The sequence below is a fragment of the Nasonia vitripennis genome, chromosome 1, assembly GCF_009193385.2.
Source record: "Nasonia vitripennis strain AsymCx chromosome 1, Nvit_psr_1.1, whole genome shotgun sequence".
In the NCBI taxonomy this organism is placed as follows: Eukaryota; Metazoa; Arthropoda; class Insecta; order Hymenoptera; family Pteromalidae; genus Nasonia; species Nasonia vitripennis.
In genome coordinates, this window is record NC_045757.1 from 14644041 (window position 1) to 14664692 (window position 20652).

The 20652-nt window shown below is 45.1% G+C and overlaps 4 protein-coding genes across 5 annotated transcripts; 2 read left to right on the forward strand and 2 right to left on the reverse strand.

The window, feature by feature from the left end:
* Window positions 1-84: 84 nt before the first annotated feature.
* Window positions 85-9245, forward strand: LOC100121812 (zinc finger protein 135). Its single transcript, XM_001605371.5, has 4 exons — window positions 85-4436; window positions 5930-6264; window positions 6343-6706; window positions 6788-9245. Exons 1-4 carry the CDS (start codon window positions 4367-4369, stop codon window positions 7423-7425), a joined length of 1407 nt encoding a protein of 468 aa, XP_001605421.2. The 5' UTR covers window positions 85-4366; the 3' UTR covers window positions 7426-9245.
* Window positions 9246-10313: 1068 nt separating this feature from the next.
* Window positions 10314-12286, reverse strand: LOC100678267. Its single transcript, XM_031925659.1, has 6 exons — window positions 12257-12286; window positions 12028-12143; window positions 11898-11934; window positions 11366-11601; window positions 11084-11289; window positions 10314-10969 (listed from the first exon to the last, which is right to left on the reverse strand). Exons 1-5 carry the CDS (start codon window positions 12284-12286, stop codon window positions 11256-11258), a joined length of 453 nt encoding a protein of 150 aa, XP_031781519.1. The 3' UTR covers window positions 10314-10969; window positions 11084-11255.
* Window positions 12272-13452, reverse strand: LOC116416331. 2 transcript variants are annotated; one of them, XM_031924225.1, is made up of 2 exons: window positions 12666-13452; window positions 12272-12392 (listed from the first exon to the last, which is right to left on the reverse strand). In XM_031924225.1, exon 1 carries the CDS (start codon window positions 13320-13322, stop codon window positions 12837-12839), a length of 486 nt encoding a protein of 161 aa, XP_031780085.1. In that variant the 5' UTR covers window positions 13323-13452; the 3' UTR covers window positions 12272-12392; window positions 12666-12836. The 2 variants fall into 2 exon arrangements, with proteins under 2 accessions (XP_031780085.1, XP_031780096.1); XM_031924236.1 differs by having other exon boundaries at window positions 12272-12581.
* Window positions 13453-15993: 2541 nt separating this feature from the next.
* LOC100120656 (venom protein F) lies at window positions 15994-19367 on the forward strand. The gene is made up of 6 exons (NM_001161688.1): window positions 15994-16330; window positions 17441-17545; window positions 17658-17810; window positions 18177-18567; window positions 18782-18849; window positions 18960-19367. Exons 1-5 carry the CDS (start codon window positions 16244-16246, stop codon window positions 18787-18789), a joined length of 744 nt encoding a protein of 247 aa, NP_001155160.1. The 5' UTR covers window positions 15994-16243; the 3' UTR covers window positions 18790-18849; window positions 18960-19367.
* Window positions 19368-20652: the final 1285 nt, after the last annotated feature.

Here is a 20652-nt window from a genome sequence, read left to right on the forward strand (position 1 = left end):
TAAAAAATGTTCGAATCTTCTATTCTATTTCAGCCTACGCCTCGCGTTATCTTCTCGTGTTTTCCTCGAGTCCTCTCGCTCTGCCCGTGTGCCTCTGCAGCGGCGGTCGACGCCTATTTTTATCTGCGCACATCTCTCGTTATCTGCAGTCCGCTGTCTCTCGTTTTCCCTTTTCTGTCTGCCTCGTTCACTTCCACGTTTGCGCATAGCCGTTTATTATTTCTCGAAAATGACTCCGTTCTCGAAACGTACATGCAGTTGTCCTTATACATCGATAAATCCAGAGTTTCCCCCTTCGCGAGGCATCTCCTCTCCGGCTCGCTTTTAAACTGGATACCCCCTTTTTCTGAGCCTCGGAGCGGGCGGACAGCCGGTAAGCTGCAATAAGTTAGAGGGAGGAACCAGGCGTTTCCGGGCGCACTTCTGCCTTTCTATCCCGCTTCACCTTTCAGCTTTTCTCTACTTCCCTTTTCAAAGGTGTGCGCGTGTGTGTTTTCTTTTTTCGACTTGGCTCAGCTGGTGCGATACGTGACACGCGACCGGGCTCGCTTCTGTGTACCATGCATAGACCGTCTACTTGACTTGTTGAGCTTCTCGCCTGTGTGTACGAATTATCCCGAGATTCGTTATAAATTTATTCGATGCTCGAATAGTATTATCCAAGCCTTGATAAATTAAGAGGGCATCGAGTGGAGATGTAAAATGTGCTTACCAAGACATTTCAAGAAATTTCGAATTTTCGCTTCGCACGAAAGCGAAAACAAGCGACGATAACATAATGATCACGACACATAATAAACCGAGAGCTTACGCAGACACGAAGTCGTGGAAAAACAGAGACATGCATTATCGTTACTATACTTCATACCATTTACTTGACTTCGTTTCTAGCAGATAAAGACGAAATTTCGAAGCTCTTAAAAATCGATTTGAAATTCGAAAAAATCGTCAAAGTCATAAGCGCGTAGACGGCGTAGATTTAAATCTGCGCTTCGTGCGTCTGCTTTAAATTTCTCCAAAGAGCGAGAGAGCCAACGGCCCCGGAACGTCTTCCCGTTTTTTCCTCTTCCCCTCTCGTCGTATGTCGCTTCCTTCCGATACGCGGGCACATACACACATACAGACACGTGACCGGCTAAAGCGGTGGCACGCGACAGAGATCGAGCGAACGCTCGCTGATGCGACGGGGGCACGACGACGTCCCGAGAGGCTATATTTAAAGACTCGCAGAAGCGATGCGCTCGGAAGATAATTGCGAGAAAAATCGTTTGTTGATGTGGGTTTGGCATTTTTTTCAAGTACGCGTCGTTTAGAACTCTATTACAAGCGCAGCATCTTTCAATAATGCGACTACAACGCGATGTACAGTCACGATTGTCATTATTTTTCACCGATTGCTCCGTCTACTAAAAAGCAGCAGGAATTGCGCTCGTCGCGAGTCAGCCACGCCCACGCGTGTGCAAACCAGCGCGAAGAGCAGAAATGAGCTTGCGAGCTTTGTCGAATCGTTAGGTGGCCGGACGCGGCTTGCGCGAAAAGCACGAGCGAGAGGGTATTAGAGAGATTTGCGTCAGCGCGCGAGAGGCTTTATTTTCGGACGGGCCGACGATGTATAGAGAGAGAGAGAGAGAGAGAGAGAGAGAGAGAGAGAGAGAGAAAGGCTTGCGCCGAAAACGTGACACCTGTTTGCTCTCGATGAGCTTTCCTTTATTTTTCGCTGTCGCTTGTTTTCCCGTTTATCGCAACCGTTCGCTCTTCCGAGCATTAGAATCGAAAAGCTCAAACAGTTGGCTCGCACTCCATGCTCGAGGTCTCTAAAGTCCCGAGAAATCACGTGTGCGCTCGTAAAATTCCCCCGCGAACGCGGAGCCTCGTCGATTGATCATCAACAGACAAATCGCTTACGTAAGCTTCGCCAAAGCTTTACAATGTACGCCCGAGCTTTTGACGTTATACAACCCGTAACACCGTCTCAGCAAACAAACAAAGGCTCGGGCGTCTTATGCAGATCCCCGGAAAAATTTTCATAAGCTCCTGGCGGCACTTGGCGCAGATTCACGCGCGCGCGCGCGTTCTTAAAAGCCGTACATGCGAGAGCCGAAGAAGCAGGTTGCGGCTCGAGCGGTGGTTTCTCTATAACACTCTCTCTCTCTCTCTCTCTCTCTCTCTCTCTCTCTCTCTCTCTCTCTCTCTCTCTCTTTCTCTCTGGCCAGACGCCAGTCGTTCGCGGGTCGGATTTAGCCCCGCAACGCTGACTAAGCCGCGAGGCATTCATTCAATCGCGGCTTCTAGAGCTCGATACGCTATATGCCGGGCCAAGCGGCTCGCGAGCTTTGAGCTTTCGGCCGAGCGCACGCTAAGTGGTAGTTGCGCGCGCGCAAACTCGAGTCAATGAGACTATTTTTCGATTTATATGCGCTTCCTCGCGGTTTTTCGATCACGGGAGGGGGACTATATACGAGCTTTCTTTTGGTCGTCGGGCCGAGTATGCTGAACTCGCGCGAATCTCGGAAATGTCCCTCGTCGCGTTGGCTGTATACACACAACGTGTTTGAAAGCGTCGAAAGTAAGTCATCTGGAGTCGCGATGAATCATGTATTCGCTGTTTTTTTTCGACGCTGGTGCGGTGAATATCGTTTTAATGGCTTCTTGTTCTTCCATCTGATTATTCCTTCTAAGACGATGTCGTGTTGAACATATTGCAAACGGTATTACTGGCACCCATAATACATAAAAATACGCAACAACAGTCATGATAAAATATATCCTGAAAACGACATCATAGCGAGTGTTGGAACAACGCCGCGAAGCAAAGCCATAAGGAGTAGAGAGTAAAAAGAGTGAAAGCCGAGGCACACACGGGAGCGAAATCACACGTCAATCCAGAAAATCCGAGTATCCGCCGCCGAGTGGCGAGCGGCGCACATTATGGCACGGCCGGCGGTTCCTTGCTTTACTCCTCGCGCAAAAAGGGCGGAGGCGGCGAAAATAGAACGCGTCGCCCGCCGTGCGAGAAACGCAATTTCCTCAGCGACGTGTACATACATGTCGCGTGTGTACGTACGTACTTGACGAGGGGCGAGTTCGTATGCTGCACTATACTCGATAAATCTCGAGTTTCTGTGGACGAGTGTTTTGTTAATGTGATCAGCGAATACGCGATCGCAATGAACACATTTTTCGTTGCGTGTGTTGAAACTTCAACTTCAATACGTGTGCGAGCTCCTTCCGAGCACGTGTGCGCGCGCGAGAATTTTCTCATAGAAATTTTTGAGATGATGGAAATTCTCACGTCTCTGTAATACGATAAAGTGGTTTACAACGGGACTGATGAAAAATGTCGCATTATTTTTGTTTTCTACAAAATTTTATGCAAATTCGGCTACTGTAGGAGGATTTTTAATGCACGACAGATGACATTTGGTTCACAGTGACAATTATTGTCTGCCGATGCGCTAAAGTATCGAAATTTACGGCGCTTCACAAATGTCTCTCGAGTATCCGAAAACGATCATCAGCAGCTCGACTCTTGGCTGGGAAAATCTAGCAGGCAGTCCGTGCGTGTTTCCAGAAATATTGTCCATCTTTCACACTTCGAAGCAGCGCTGACTTATCCTGTACACATAATGTAGTGTTGGAAAACCCGCTTTTCTTTCAAGCGCGACATTATTTTAAGTAAACCGTGCCACGTCGAAAATAATGGTTATATTTTTACAAAACGTGTGTATAACAAACCCACAATATATCGTTCGATTTCGCAAATTCGCAATCTCAACGAGAACCTGCACAACACCCCCTCGATGCTCAAAGTCCAAAAAAAGAAATGCCTCCGATAGCCGTACAATACACACCCGCAGAGAAAAAGTGCACGTGCTCTCTCTCTCTCTCGCTCTCTCTCGCTCTCTCTCGCGCACAGCCGGCACCATATCGTACCTATATGTGCATACAACCACACGCATGGCATAGAGACGCCCGGCAGCTGAACGGTGGCGGCGGCGGCGGCGGCGGCGGCGGCGGCTGCGGCAAAGGGGACGAGAGACGAAAATCTCGAAAGAGGAAGGGAGGCTGCGCGCCGCTCGCACACGGCGGCTATATGTAGCCCCGACTTGACGGCGCGGCCACTACTGCGCCCCAGAGCTGCGAGGCGTGCGTATCGTCGTCGTTGCTCGAGTTCTCTGTGCTACTGTTATATCCAAGCGACCGGTATATACATAGGGAGGGAAAAGATCGGTTTGTGAAATCGGCGGACTTTTTGTATACAGTGGAATGAAGAGAGTGTGATTACCGCCGATTTTGTTGAGACCGTTACACGATCGGTATAAACGCATAGGCGAAGGAGCTTGTCGAAGAAGCTAGAGGAGGAGAGATGCCGAGAGCTTTTCTCATCACGAGGCGCCGGTACAATGGCACCGGCGAGTTCGAAGAAATCGGCAGGGGTAAGTTTCGATTTTTTTTTATCATACACTTGAAAATATAATAACGAATCTCGACTGTTTTTCGGCGAATTATTCGGATCCTAAAAATAGCCACGCCTCGGCGCACTTGTTGACGAAGCTGCCTCAAGCTTTCCATAACAATCTCGTTGTTAAACCACGCGCAGCGGCTTCGTTGTTATAGTGGAAAAAGCCCGGCTCCGAAAATATTTATCCGTGAAATCACCGCACGCTTGCGCGAGCCGATCGTTGGAAAATAGATCGGTACAGTGTTCCAACGGATCGTTATTCTTTTCGGACAAAAAATGACGAGCGTATAGCTGCGCGCGTCGCGTCGAAAATATCCACTAGCGCATAGAGAGGATTCGCCGTACCCCGGAGGTTCTTGACCTCGGAAGCTGTGTCACAAACACACACGCGCGCGCGCGTGTACAGATAAAAAAAATGAATAACGAAACAACGTACCTACGTTGAAAGACAGGCGCGTAAGCTTTTCGCGAGCCGGGATCGTTATTACTATATTATCATCGAACCAGAATACACTCGAGCACGCGCTTATTCGACGTAAAGATATTACACGGTAGCGGGCAACATCGAAATCGAAGTACCTGCGAGGATAATCGTCGCCGATAAATCATCCAACGAAATGGTCGTACGGCCGAAAATACACTCGCGACGAGCGTCACGAGCGCATTCAAGCTCCGCGCGCGCGCGCAAGCTCTCGTTGCGGCGCTTGGTGCCATTCAACCCCCGGCTCGTTGCTTCTATTTCCGTTCTAGCCGAAAAGAGGAGCAGCGGCTCGCCGACACATAGCTCTCTCTCTCTCTCTCTCTCTCTCTCTCTCTCTCTCTCTCTCTCTCTCTCTTTCGCTCTCGTGTGCCGTTTTTACGACGTCGTGTTCGCCGTGCTTTCTTTCGTTAAGCTCGTGACGACGATGATGGGAGATTTTCAAATCAAGAGTATGGGTGTATTAATGGTATAGTGGTAGAGCATCTGAAAAACTGTTGACACGATCGCGCGAACTATATAATTCGCAAACAAACAATTCGATAGGTACATGTCATAGAGAGAGAGAGCTTGCGTTACACCGGTTTACATAACTTCTAACGACTATACAGATCGGACATCGTCACATGCCCGCACTCGCGCGAAGAAAGCTGCGCGCACGGATGACGTAAATCACGGGCGATCTGGCTGCCGCGGCGCCGTTTCCCTCGAAAATCGCGCTATCGCGGGGCTTTGGAAAAACGCCAGACTGCGCGACGAATGAGACCTTCGACGCTTCGCTCCTATATTGCCCGCATTAAATCTATTCGCATAACCACCTTGCGCGCGGCGGGACTCTTGGATATCGCGCGAAACTTGGCGAGCGCGCTTCTGATTAAAATACTTGTTGATTCTGTAAGCGCTCTCGAGAGGTGCAATTTATCGTACTCGCATTTTTGGATCGATATCAATGAGTTTAAACTGAACCTTCCCCCCGGCGTCTCTTCCAGAATACAGTCCAGAGCGCGGTGTGCGTCTAGCCGAGTACGGCGGTGGCCAGCAGCCGACATCCGACGGGGCGAGCGAGTGCGGCAGCGAGAGCTCAAGCGAGTGCCCCGAGGAGCTCTACAACTTGACCAAACTGGCGGAGGTGAGCTTGGCCGCCGCGGCCGGTACGCTGGTCCATCCGGCGACGAACGTGTACCATCAGAGACCGGCACCTCTGCCGGCGTCGCAGCAGCGGCTCTTCTTCGAGAGGATGGAGGCCGAGAACCAGCAGCTTCACGAGCTCAAGTCCTGCAGGAGGGCCGGGGAGCGCCAGAGATTCCCGGCTCCGTTCAATCAGGTGCGTTTGACGGTGTTCGATGTGCTCGAACACGATGATACGTCTATCGAATACTCACGAATCGGTTCGAATCGGCAGAACGGCGTGCAACACATGACGACGATGGACATCGTGGCGACGCCGGCGCAGGCTCAGAACCCCATGCTGGAAGGCCAGCACCAGAACTCGGGCCAGCAGGCGCAGGACGGCGCCGAGGAGCACGAGTGCCCCGACTGCGGCAAAAAGTACTCGACCTCCTCGAACTTGGCCAGGCACCGTCAGACCCACCGGTCCCTCGGCGACAAGAAGGCCCGGCGCTGTCCTCACTGCGACAAGGTCTACGTCAGCATACCAGCCTTCAGCATGCACGTGAGGACCCACAACCAGGGCTGCAAGTGCCACTTCTGCGGCAAGTGCTTCTCCAGGCCTTGGCTGCTCCAGGGACACATTCGGACTCATACTGGTAATTGTTAAGCGATTGCGACCATTCTCTGCGATCGACGTGTATAAGTACGCATAGGCCTAACGCCGATTTTCTTTCCAGGCGAGAAGCCCTTCAAGTGCACGATCTGCAACAAGGCCTTCGCCGACAAGTCCAACCTGCGCGCTCACATTCAGACCCACTCGAACACGAAGCCGCACGTCTGCGGCCGCTGCGGCAAGGCTTTCGCCCTCAAATCCTACCTGTACAAACACGAGGAGTCCTCCTGCATGCGCTCGCACCACCAGAAGCGCGAGACGTCCGTCAGTCCGACCTCCTCCTCCTCCTCCTCCTCCTCCTCCTCCTCCTCGTCGCCGAGGACGATCTCGTCATCGCCTTCGTCGTCCTACCCCACGAGCGTCATCGTCCCACCGCGCGGTAACCCCGTGACTCAACCCCAGCAGCAGCAGCAGCAGACTCCAAACTCGGCCTTCTCGGCGATAATCAGACACACGGGTGTCGAGCCGGACGTCGAGGCTCAGAGGAGCAGAGACCTGCTGTCCCGGATGGTCATCAGGACGTCCGTCATATCGCCGAACCCCGAGCATCTCGCAGCGAGGAAGATCGCGGCGCCGTTGCAGCCGCCGCATCATCAACAGCAACAGCCGGCGAATCATCAGGTCTTCGATTTCAACGATCCACAAAGGCTCTCCGCGTTCTCCAGGCCACAGTCGATGACTCTGAACCTGGCGATCGCCTGATCGTTCGCCGATTGCTTGGATTTCGCCTGAACGATCTTTACCGATTTTTCGATTTCGCGTACAAAGCTCAGGATTCGAGAAAAATTGGACTTTTTTATACTCGTGCGCACGAAATCGAAAGGTGTATTTTTAACGATGTTTCTGGTAAATATGAATCGGAAAAGCAATCGAAAGGTCCCGCGAGCGCAAAGTGCGGTTGCATAATTCTCAATCCGGTTTTCCGCGTATCAGTCTAAATTTGTGATCCAAAACGTATGCACGTATATCACACACACACACACACACGTTCTCCACTCACTAGCAAGAGACGTTATTCCAAATGTGTATAAATATATACGTTTATATATCTTTTCCTACTAGGGACCATCTGTAGAGAGTACAGTACATACATATAGCAATAAACGTTAGCTTAATAAGTCACCAAGTGCCTGTATGCGTATATAATAAAATCCGCGCGTCGATAACGCGAAACTGCATTATGCATACACGAATACTTGTAAATAAATATCGCGAGCGTTCGCGTTGAACGCTGAGCCCGATTCTCAGAGTGCCATCTAAAATTAAGTGCATAGCGAATAATAACCAATGCCCGTGCCACGGCAGCTACAAAGTCGCATCTCCGTGTAAATACCGAATGCAAATTATATGAGTTTTTATCTTCACTATGTCTTCATACTACGCAATAGAGTATGCATCGCTGTTACATCTATCTTCTTCTCTTTAAAGTGTTATCGTTTACCTCTTCTTTTATCTTCTTTTTATAATACCGACGTCGCCCTCGCCGGCGACTCGACCGAGTGTGTGAGCTAGTCGAACTCGTCTTGCGATTATCTTTCGATGCCAAAATCGTCCAAAGTTTGACTCTGCCAATGGAAATTTAAGGAAAAAAAAATCGCGTCCGAGGCTGCGCGCGACTTTTCGCTCAACAAGCCTCTATACAGCTACGATACCAATGTTTAATGTTAACTTTCTTGCGACGACTCCAAAACGTGTACACGCTATTTGTAAATATATACTGTTATGGTATCGGTATCACGTGTCGCGGATCGTCGCTTTTATTTTTTATTATACGTTATGTAACTGTCGACCGGCGAATAAGGATGAGGCATGCGATCGAAGCGCGTGGATGCATATAAGATTCCGCGACGCAGTATCGCGAGATGGAGGCAGTTTTGAGTTTAAGAGTGTGCTAGATTTTTAAGCTTTTTGAGTTTACCCATTCGCCAGGCGACAAACGCCCGCGCGAGTGTGCGGAGTGTGTGGCTGCCTGCGTTTATCCTAGTCATCGTAACGAAGAATAGCGCCTTGAGCAACTTTTGTTTTCTGGAACTGTGTACTTACGAATTGTCCTTACGCAAAAAACGACGATTGAAGCGATTGGTTCTCTGTAAAGTTTCTTGTTAAATTGGTATAAAATGGAATGTAATTTTGTTAAAGGTGTATAAACCAGAAGTTTTAAAAAGCTAAATTCTTGTACTGTATGAAAATTATAGTTAAACCGGTTAGACAAACGATTTCCTTACGATATATTATGCTGACTGTAAGTGATAAGATAACTTTTCTATAATGAACTGTAAATAGCATTCCCTATACTTAATTATCTTATAGCTGTTAGCGCAACGTTATTTTATAAGTTTTTATTCAACTGTATATTAATGGGCTTTGACATCATGCACAAGTCGATACTTTCACCCTTGCCTGCTCGACCTGTAATTTACAGAGTGCCTATATATACATATACACAGATTTTTACGACTATTTTCAGTACATTTTGTGAGAAGAGTCTAATGTCTTTAAATAAAGAAACATTATATAAGATATGTCTGGAAGTGTGTACATTTTTTTTTACTGAATCATAAAATTTTAAGTGAACAATAAAAATAGACGTAAAGCGCTTTAAACTTAAAATATATTTACAGACGTGATCACATTGATCATTATCTATAAATGCTACTTTAGCGCCAATTTAGCTTACAAGTTAAAGAGTAAAAAAATAATCTATATGATCTATCCACCGTCGCCAATCGATCATAGCCTCTGTTTTATATTAGTTAAGCCCGTCTTCGGTATTCAAGCTCAGATGCAGCGCGTAGTCGAAGGTCTTGAGTTATTGAGCGATAAAAATCCAGATGATCTCTTGGCTTCTCTGTAAACGATGCCAGCACCCGAAAGCAACGTAAACGGCGTCGAACTGACCGGTTGAGTGTCGAGGTAGGGAACGACGTTCTGGCCGACGTCAATCTTCAGCGAACTCGTCTTAAAAGTGACTCGAATGTCTTTGTTTTCGTACTGGCCAAGTTCACGTAGTTGAACGGCAGATCTTTATCGAACTTGATCTCCGACCTGCAAGCCAGATTAAAAAATCTATTAGAACTTAGAGGTGCCGATTAATTTTCCAAATTCAATACCTTGAATCGTCTCGGGAAGGGCTGGAGAGCCAGGTCGACTGGGTATCATCGAGTGTACCGGTCTCGAAGTCGAATGGGGTGTATCGGATTTCCAGTTTCAGGGCACCATCGTCCACTGCGAATCGCAAGCCTGTGCGAACGCTGTTGGCAGGCGAGTCGATCGTGTCGATGTTGACTTTACGACTGTCCCAGGTGATCTTGTGATAATCCCTTTCTTACCTTTATGGAAAAAAACCAAATTATCAATCGTGCTTATATGTATACCTGTATGCTGTCTATTCTTGATAAGCAATTCGAGAAAACTCGAATCCAGAAGTGTCACTATGCCATAGTTAGTCAATATTTGCACAACTGATGCCATCTTGCAAACGCGTGAACTTTCATATTTTATTCAAGCAGTATACGCGATTCTGTAATGGAATAACAAAAATGAATAATCGATAGAATATTTGAGTGTTATACGAGTGATAATTCAAAAAGTGAGGTCGGCGTAACTATATTTAAATTTCGAATATTAGTACATCTATTGTCTTATCAGTCATTTTTACATAATCTCGTTGAAAAGCACAGACTAGAAGATTGAAGTCAACACTTTTTGGGTCACAGATTCGGCTAAAATTATAAAAAATAAGTCGGTTTTTCTGGCCAATATAACTCCTCTTATAATTATAGTCTCAACCAAATCCACAGAATTATAATAATTATTCCTATCAACAAATCAGGTGACATATGAACGTTAGGCAGTTAAGAATAAGTTACACAAAAATAAATCAGCTCTACTATTTATTAGAATAGTAACAATCCTATTCTAAAATAGGCTAAAATCAAAATTATTTCTAATTGTCTCCTTATCGCATTTGTCGTCGAAATGGCCCGAATAATCGTACGTAACAAGCTTGAGCGTCAAAAATCCAGATGATCCTATTTTGTTATCCCTTAGAGCAATGCCAGCGCCGGAGAGCAAAGTAAAGGGAGCCGGAACGATCGGCTGACTATCGATGTAAGGAACGACGTTCTGACCAACGTCAGTCTCTAAAGAGCTCGGCTTGAACATAACAAAGCCCTTTGTCTTCTCGCTCTCAATTAGATTCACGTGATCGGTAAGTAATTCGTTGCCGGCTTTATTCATTTCAAACCTGCGAGTTGTAAAATTATTGTCTCAGTTATTATGGCAACAGCTTGTATTAATTGGCATAGGTAATTTTTACCAATGGATTTTTTAACGTTTTGGTGTTTAAAATGACTTTTACCTAGAGTCATCCTCGGAGGGATTAGAATACCACTGTGATTTATCGTCATCTAGATGGCCGGTAATGAAGTTAAACGGCGTGTATCGAATTTCCAATTTTAAGGCTTTATCATCCAGCGCAAATCTCAAGCCGGTAAGGACACAGTTTGGTGGCGCATCTAGGGTATCGATGTTTACTCTTGCTCACGAGTCTCGCACCTGATGACTCTACAACAATTAGGACAAGGCAAACCTGTATGAAGCGGATAAAAGTTCAAACGCGCAATGAGGATGTAAAACTCACTTGTTGTCTTTGACGTCAGAAATGACATCTCTCAAGCTAAAGTGACGTAGCGTGTGATTATTGCAGACGTCGTCACAAGTGCAGAAGCAGATATCTGATAAACCTGGCACCAAGAGATCCAAGTCCTTTATATAGATCGTCACGTTTTTAGCACCCTTGCAATTGTTGGAATTACCTAAGACCTCCTCTTTGGCTAACAGTTTCATGTAATTGTATCTTCGAGCGCTTCCGGAATTCTAAAATACGAAACATTTTTAAATTCAAGCATTCTGTATATTATACATACATACATAGCAGATATTTAAATATAGTAGCGATACGCAGACTTCGACTCCATAACTGTCAGCGTACTCGCGTCTCGAATAACGATACCGTAGCATCGGTTATAGAGGTGAACGTGACATTCAGTACTATAACAGATATCGAAGACTTGGTCGATTACAGAACATCCGCCCCACTCTTTTATCGACGATACGGGGTGTACGGATATCTGCGATCATACTTTCTACCATCATTTTCTATTAAAATGTACCTTTGAAAGATTGGTCCCAGTTTGAAAAATGTGTTGCCTGTAACAGAATTGAATCTTAGCAATATATGTTTTTACTATTGCCATTGTCATATGGCTACATTATAAAAACACGGATAAGTGTTGCTATTACCTTCTATCTGCTCCGACGCATCGCAGTTCCAAAACTCTCGCGGAGCGATTTTCATATATTCTTTGAATGTCCGAATGTTTTCGGAAATCCTTGGACAGGCGTTTTTCAAATACGACCTCATATGGTTATTATTCCTTATGAATGAGTCTGTATCTGTTACAGAAGATAATATAATTATTATTTAATCTGTTGCAAAATTCAATTTTCACAACGAAATCGTATAACTTACCGTTTGGCACAATCCTGTGGTTATGAACATACTGAAACATACTGAGAACTTCAATCTCTGCTAAATTGATATTGCTGTATAAGGTTTTCAGGATATGCTGCGACGACTGCTTCATTAAGCACATTAACTGGGTTGACTTTGTGTGACAAATGAAAAAATATAGATTAATTACAAGTTTACAAGACCTATTGTCGCGTATACTATAAGCATAACAATTCAGGTAAAAATTTGGTTTTTGAGCATCATTATAAAAATCATCATCTGCATCATTCACGCTTGGAACAGCTGCCCATTTTCGCCTCTATTAGTTGTACATACAAATACACTATTCCAAATACAAAGAGAACATTCAATATGATACATCTACCTGCTGCGCATTAATAATTGTCAAACACACGTAAAAACCAACCTGCTTCCTATCGGTAATTTGCTGAAATATACTAACACCCGTGCGGACCTCCGTCAATCGTTTATAGACACTAAGCAACTGTCCGGGTATTCCCCGTCATCAATATCAATGATACGATCGTACAGACGTTTTACAACGTCCGGGTCAAATTCTATTCTCTCATTGGAATGCTCAAAAGGATTCGTAATTGATCTCTATCTTGACGATCAACTCGTAGATCTCTATCAACGTGTTGGCTTGGCTAATCTGAGCAACCAGCTGACCTGAGCCCAGGTAGTGTTTTAAGTCGGTCTCAATTCTTTTGACGCCTGACGAAATAGTCTTCATTGTGCTCAAGATTTTCTCGATGTTCTTACTGTCCTGGGACTCGTCCGATCCGTGGAGAGGCTTAAAAGCGTGGTAGATTCTACCAAGCAGCCTGGCAGTTTTCATAATCAGATCCGCCTTTGGGATGAAGTCGACGAAGAAGAAGACATCCTCCAATGCTTGAAGACTATTATCGAGGACGAAGAAACTATTGTCTATCGAAACGCACTGACAATTGAGGAAAAGGCTCGACAGCAAGAGTAGCTTTGTTGTGAAGCATTTTCGGTGAGGTTTAAGAGGTGAATTTAAAGAAAAGTTCAGTATCCGAGTCAGTAAGTTTAAGTCTATCATTATACAATGCTCTTTGAATTGTAAAAAAGCTACTAGATAACTAAACTAGACTACTGCCACTTCCTATGTTACCTAGAAATATGTAACCTAGATGATTCTGATTTAACTGTTTTCGTTCATATTTTCACATCAAGGCTCATGCGAATTTTTTAATTGAGCAGGTCGAATTTTACTTATAGCCAGTTACGCAGAAACTACTATCTCTAGCACATTGTATTTCTGGTTTCCGGCGTATTTTTACATGGAAAAAGTGATAAATGTTTTGGCTTTTTTGTCAAGGTATTAATTAGAATTTTGACTTTTAACAGTTGTGAGAGATTTTGAGACCGATACCTGTTTTTCCATTTTTGCATTTTTTATAATTCGAAAACTAACAGGTCTAGAAAGCTTATATTTTGGATATGGATTTCTTTTGTGATTGTGGAAAGATATTTAAAGTTGAATCGACTTTAACTGAACAACTTCTGATTTTGACTCCGACACTGATGTGAATGCAAACTCATGCTATACGACTAAATAATTATCATGAGTGCTGTAGTCGAACACAAAAGTATTTCAGTGTATCTGTGTAAAATTTCAGTTCTATTACTTTTTTATAATGCAAATAAATGGCATTGTGTAATGATAGACAAAGCCTCCGATTCTTATACTGAACTTTTCTTCAAATTCACTACTTAAACCAATGACGACGAGATTTAGCATTATTAATATTTTTTTTTAAATAGTTTTGAGGGATTTAGTAACATGTTAAATGCTTATAAAATATTAGCAGACGTTAATGTGCCGCCCAACACTTATGGTGGATTTTCTACCAGTGTTATTAGACAGAGATAGAATCGAGAGCGCGCCTTCATTCCAAGTATATTATAAAATTAATGATAATTTGACGCTTTTGTATAAAGTATCTACAAATATAGAGTGTATTATATCAGATACTCCTATTATAGAAATAAAAGAATCGAAAAGAACGTTTATTAATTTATTATAATGCAATTTTACTAACGTATAACTTACTTAATACTTAGTCAATCTGTTGAGCAAGAAAATTCATTCGTTGCTCAATTTTTAGCAACTGAACCTTGAAAAATAACTTTATTTTATAAGCGATCTGCTCAACTGCGCAATTTTAAATGTCTTCAAGCACGCTATCACTAGTCACGCTCAAAACATTAAGTAAGGTTGAAAAGTTAAAAAAAAACAAGTTCTAAAATTACAGAATATTTATATGTATAGAGTGTAAATTTCGTTCAAATTGTATATTCTGAACGTCCGCGGCGAATGAAATTTCCTTTTTTTCGTCGCTTTCCACGAATAAATGTATATATTTTCTCTGTATAGGCCGATTTTTTATAATGCAAGACCTTGCAGTGTTTGCCGCTCTTCGGAGGCAAGAACATAAATTATTTTATTAGAAGTCCAATAACTTGTGATGCATGCGCTTGGCACGTGAAATGATTTTCACGGCCATAGTTGCCTTAAAAAACAAGGAAAAACAAAAATGAACTGTATAATAATGATTAGCAAGTATATAATATATACGCGATGCTGCTACCTCATCAATTCTGGCTATATTAACGAGACATGTCAGCGCTGCTCGACACTTATGCACGTGCTGTACCGAAGCTAAAGCTCAAAAAAGCTCAAAATCCAGTCACTTGACCCACAAACACACATATCACAAACTCTATCAGTCAATCCACGGCACATGGCATCATAAAATCCCACCGGCGAACGGTTCGGCATCGCAAAAACCGCCTCACAACTGCATCTCTGCAGTGCATAAAAGTAGTACTGCAGTATTATATACCTCTCGACTATGGCTCATATCGAAAGCTTGCGCAAGCCGCGCGTGAAGCGTAATATTGGAGCATCCATTGGTCTGGCAAAAAATCGTACAAGTTCCGCCCGATGAATGACGCCGTTGTCGCAGCAGCCGAAAAGAATCGCGAGAGAAAATCTAAACGGCTTAGCTGTGACGCAAGCTCAGAACTTTATCGCAATGGGAACAGCGGGTATTCGGGCCATCTCGCGCGTTGCTGCAGGGCTCTGTGCTCTGCTGCTGGAACCTTGGATTCGATAGGCCTCGCTTGGCTCGCGATCTGTATGGGCGCGTCGTATCTCGTCGTCGGATATGATGGGCGTAAGACGTATTGTTATACCGGGGAAAAAACGAGGGCAAGTGCAGTTATGGTCGAGATCGAGATCGGTATGGATGTACACCAGAGAGGAGAGCTGCAGGCGAGATTTCTTTGAATTATATGAAAATGAAACTCGATTAAAGTGCCTGTATACGCGCAGAACCTAGATATCGCCGGGATTAGAAGGGATTTGCAAAGTCAACAGTGCGCGTCTGCGATTCATCACAGGATCGCGTCGACTCGAAACTATGATGTTGAAGACGGTGTGCACTTATTTCGCAACGGAGTACCAACCGATCCTCCCTCGCTCTACAATCGTCCGGCCGACATCTCTCCAGCATCTCTCTCGTCCTTTAACGGCCGATCGCAAATCGTTCAAGGTTACGACAAAGACTCCATTCATCACCTTCGGCCTGTGCGTGTCACACCCTCGCCTCTATATATCCATCATCGTAATATATCGACGGCAACGGCGGCGCGCATCTCTATAAATAAGCCGTCGTCTTCGGCAGCTAGTCTTGTCAGTCGTCACACTCGCGCGCGCGCGCATCTCGGGTGATCGTGCTTCACGCTTCTCCGCGACGATCGTTCAGCGTCGTGTGGCTGTACTACTCGTATCTGTGCGCTCGTGTAGAGGATAACGCGCAGGGGAGAGAGAGAAGCGAGTTACGGGCGACGCGCTGCAAGCCCTACTCAGTAGGCGAGCGAGTCTGGCCGCGAACACATCGTTTTACGCACGCATAAGTATACGACATCGAGGTCGAGGGACGAATCGTCGCCAGCATGCGTTTCCTTGTCGCCGCTGCTTTGGCCATCGCCGGCTGCTGCTGCTTTATCGACATCGCCGAGGCCAGAGCGCAGAGGTTTCACGTGAGTTATATTGTCGCAGAACATTCGATTATGGTATACTCGGTTAACAGTCGAAACAAGTTTTTCGAAACGTTGTTTCGACTTCAGAAGCTTAGATATTTCGATGTTTGTAATGAATAAAGCTTGTAAGCTCGTGTCGCGTGTATAATGCTTTTATAAACCAGCAGCTATTCAAAATATCGTTGGAATACAAGATTGAATAATTTAAAACTAATCCCAAGAAACTCGGCCAAGTCGTCCCAAGCATTTGCAAGTCTGCAGCGAGCCGCGCGCGTATTAAATTTCCCGCTGACACGGTGGAAAACCATCGCAGAGACAGTAGCTCTGCGCCTACAGCCGTAAGAATATTATTCCAGAGCAAAATCGTTTAATCATCAACAATGACACCGTGAAAAAGAAACAACTATAAGAGTATAACAATCACTCTCACAGTTGTGTGTGCAGTAGAAGCCCAATAGATTCTCCGAAGAAAAGGCGGGTTCAGAGTTCATCGGATAAAGCCTAAGACGCGACGATACGAGCGAACAGCGCCGGCCTCTTTCCACGCGCAATCTGCTTTTTAAGCAATTATTTTATGGCCGACGCGCGACAGGCGCCATTCATTATATCGCGGCTTTTCTTAGCATCCGACTGTACTAGTTTCTATTACGACAGCTGCGTATATAAACGATTATCGCGACAGCCCGCATTTTTCCTTCGCTCGATGCTCTAATAACGCCGTTATATATAGTAGACGAAAGAGGCTATTTTCTGGTGTTTGTAGTCTCGCAATTACGCAATTTCGTACAATTGATCAATGTACTCGACTTACCGAGAGCGTTTTAATTTTTATAGTTTCTATTAATTTTTCTTTGTTTAGCTCGATGTTTTTATTGTTGTTATATACTCATTCAGCGGAAATGGCCGCTCGCGGCAATTATGACTTTTATGCTGATAAATAATCTTGGAGCACTGCAGTTAGCCGTTTGATTATGCGGAAATTTATCAATAGAGCGTTCAGTGTTTATAGTTCAACGCAACTTGATACTATTTCCTTCTTTGCGATGGTTTCCAAATTCTTGTAATGAGTTATTGTGATTTCAAAATTTTTCATTCTCGACAACTTTGCAGGAGAAGACGCGCTTTGATCGATCGGTAGACAATGAATACTACCAAGACACCAACACTCACGTGGTGGTCTACAAGAAGCCGAGAATCTTCACCGACACAGCCACGGTAAGTGTGAACGGCCCGCATCGCATCGGAGCAAAGAAAATGTTCCCCTTTCTCTAAAAATAGCACGCGTTTGTACGGCGAGATAATCATCCTGCGACAACCGATTTTCCAGCACTACACCGCCTACCGAGACGGAGCCCTGAGCGTTTGTTATCTAGACAAGCTAAAGGGCAACGAAGCCGACGACACCAGGCTCTGGAGAGAAGTGATTCGGAACAACAAGCACACCATCTTCGCTTCCGATCGCTCGCTGACCAAAATCGAGGTACGTTATAAACATCTTTTTGCCTATATAAAAGTTATTCCGTGAAGAACATAACTTTTGTTTCAATGAAGAAGGATTAACTCGATACTCTGCGCGCTCGCCATAGAACGATTCAAGGCTCAGCGACTTGCGGCAATTTTCCGTTATTGCGAAAATCGTGTCTTTTCTCAAGTGATGCCGATCCACACGTTGCGTTAATCGCACATTGTTAAGTGCCGCCGGAAACGCGCAAAAAAAGTTTATCCCCCGAACTCGCTCGATTACCGCGCAATCGGCAGGAAACTAAATAATCATTTGCACACCTACTTATTATCTAACCGCCAAAAATAATTATAACAAAAAAAAAAATTATCATCGTCGATTTAGGCCTGGCGTCTGGCGGGTGGGCGTATAGTGGAGTTCTGCCACGGTATGACCTTCATTCTTCTCCAAAACACCAAACCCACGTCCGAAACCGCTGACGATCCCTTCTACAACGAGCTTCCGGAAGATGAGAACGACATCGTCCAGAAACGCGTCGCTGATGTAGTGCTCAGACCTCTGAAGGTCCGCGCCAAACGCCAGACTATTATGGAGGAACGCGAAAGGCTGAACCAGCAAGAATTTGCGAGGAGGAAACGAGAGGCTGGACCGTACAGGGGTGCTGGTCGATTCAGGGGTCAGACGCAGTCGCAGTATCTGAACGTTGGCAATGATGGACAGAAGGAAGGAAAGGCTGAGGCCGAAGCGACCCAGCATGCGTCCAGGGCTGTCGTTAGTAAGTTTCCTTGCTTCGGTGTCTTTTTTGAATTTTCAGCGATCAATTTATATGAAGATTCAGATTTTAAAAGTTACAATTCTCCCTTGCTTATTTTTACCTGTATACTGTTATATATTTAATTTAATGTCGAATCTATTATTCTAAAATGTTTACCATAAACTCACAACAGATGCAGCACATATGTCTCACAAAAGTATATTTCTCTTTTTAGGTTACTGAGATACCTCGCACTCCCTAAACAAAACTAACAATAACCAAATGTATCACTATTAAATAAACGTAAGCTATCTATAATCAATAACAATTTTATAAGCAAAAGTTTTATTTGAAATCGATTTTAACGAATTATTTTCAAATACGCACATATTTATTTATACCTACCCCCATAGGTGGAAGCAGTGGAATGGGCCAAGCTCAGAGTATGTCATCTGGTGCCGACGGATGCGACGGATGTCTCGGATACGATAGATTAGTGCCACCAGCCATACCAGGTATCATCGAATCTCAACCTGGTCTTTCAACAGGTGTGATGGGCAATTCAGTCTGAAAATTCTTACCATGCCTCTATTAATTGAATTAATGTACGCTTGACTCATTCCATCCGAACGTACTAACGACTCAACATTACGCAATGCGCGTACATGATGATTGGATTGTACGTCGCTCATAATAATTATGCACGTCACTAATACTTACAGCATCTATATAAATGATGCCCAGCGCAGTACTTTTTATATTTTTTAATATACATTTGTAGCAAAGATGAATTTATCTAGAATAAAAGCTATTGAGCATAATACTCTGTACTTTTTTTTATTTTTATGTCTCGAAAAGCATATCGCCCCAAATAATCCGAATCACTAATGCCGATTTTAATAAAGGCACCGCTACCGCAGAAAACCACATGCAATCCTTGTTAACGAGTGACAGGCTTCAATTATAAGAGGCGATTTAATGAACGCGAATAAATAGGAGGAGTACCAGGAACCTATCCTGGGGGGACTAGGCCAGGAACAGTGACGTACCCCGGTGGCACACCAGGGACACAAACAACGGGAGGTGGAACGATAACAGGAGGGACTGGGACTGGTCCCGCTGTACAGATACCAGGAAGAATGTATATTCCTGGATTTATTCCTGGCACGCAAGTTGGTGGAACAATTCCAGGTAAAAATATTGGTCATTACTATCACTACTATTATCATACATTTTAAAAGTATATTAAGAGAACTCTTTCTATTCCGCACTCTCCAGGAACGTATCCTGGTGGTGTTCAACCTGCTACTCCACCAGTGGGAGGAGGGCCTGGATCTCAAACGACAGGAGGCGTACAATACCCCCCGGGTTACTATGGTGGAACAGTACCCGGTAATCAGGCGGGTCCCGGTGTACCAGGCACACAAATTATAACTAGTGGTCCTAGTGGCCAAATGCCAGGAGGAGTAGTTTATCAGCCGGGAACCCAAGGAGGAGGCGATGGCCCTGGGGCACAACTTCCCGGAGGGCTTCTCTATCCTTCGGGAACACAGGTAGTGGGAAGTGGTGGTCCAGGAACCCAAACTCCAGGTGGTGTAGTATATCAACCAGGAATACAAGTAGGACCCAGGGGTCCTGGAACACAACCTTCAGGGGGAGTTCTCTATCCCCCGGGAACACAATTAGGAGGCGGAGGACCAGGAACTCAATTTCCAGGTGGTGTAGTATATCAGCCAGGAACACAAGTAGGAGGCGGCGGTCCTGGAACACAACCTTCAGGAGGAGTTCTCTATCCCCCGGGAACACAAGTAGGAGGCGGAGGACCAGGAACTCAATTTCCAGATGGTGTAGTATATCAGCCAGGAACACAAGTAGGAGGCGGCGGTCCTGGAGCACAACTTCCAGGAGCGGTTCTCTATCCTCCTGGGACGCAAGTAATAGGAGGTGGTGGACCAGGAACTCAAACTCCCGGAGGTGTTGTGTATCAACCAGGAATACAAGCTGGAGGTGGTGGTCCCGGAGCACAAGCGCCAGGTATAGTTTATCAACCAGGAACACAAGTAGGCGGCGGACCAGGAGCTCCAGGAGGTATTGTGTATCAACCAG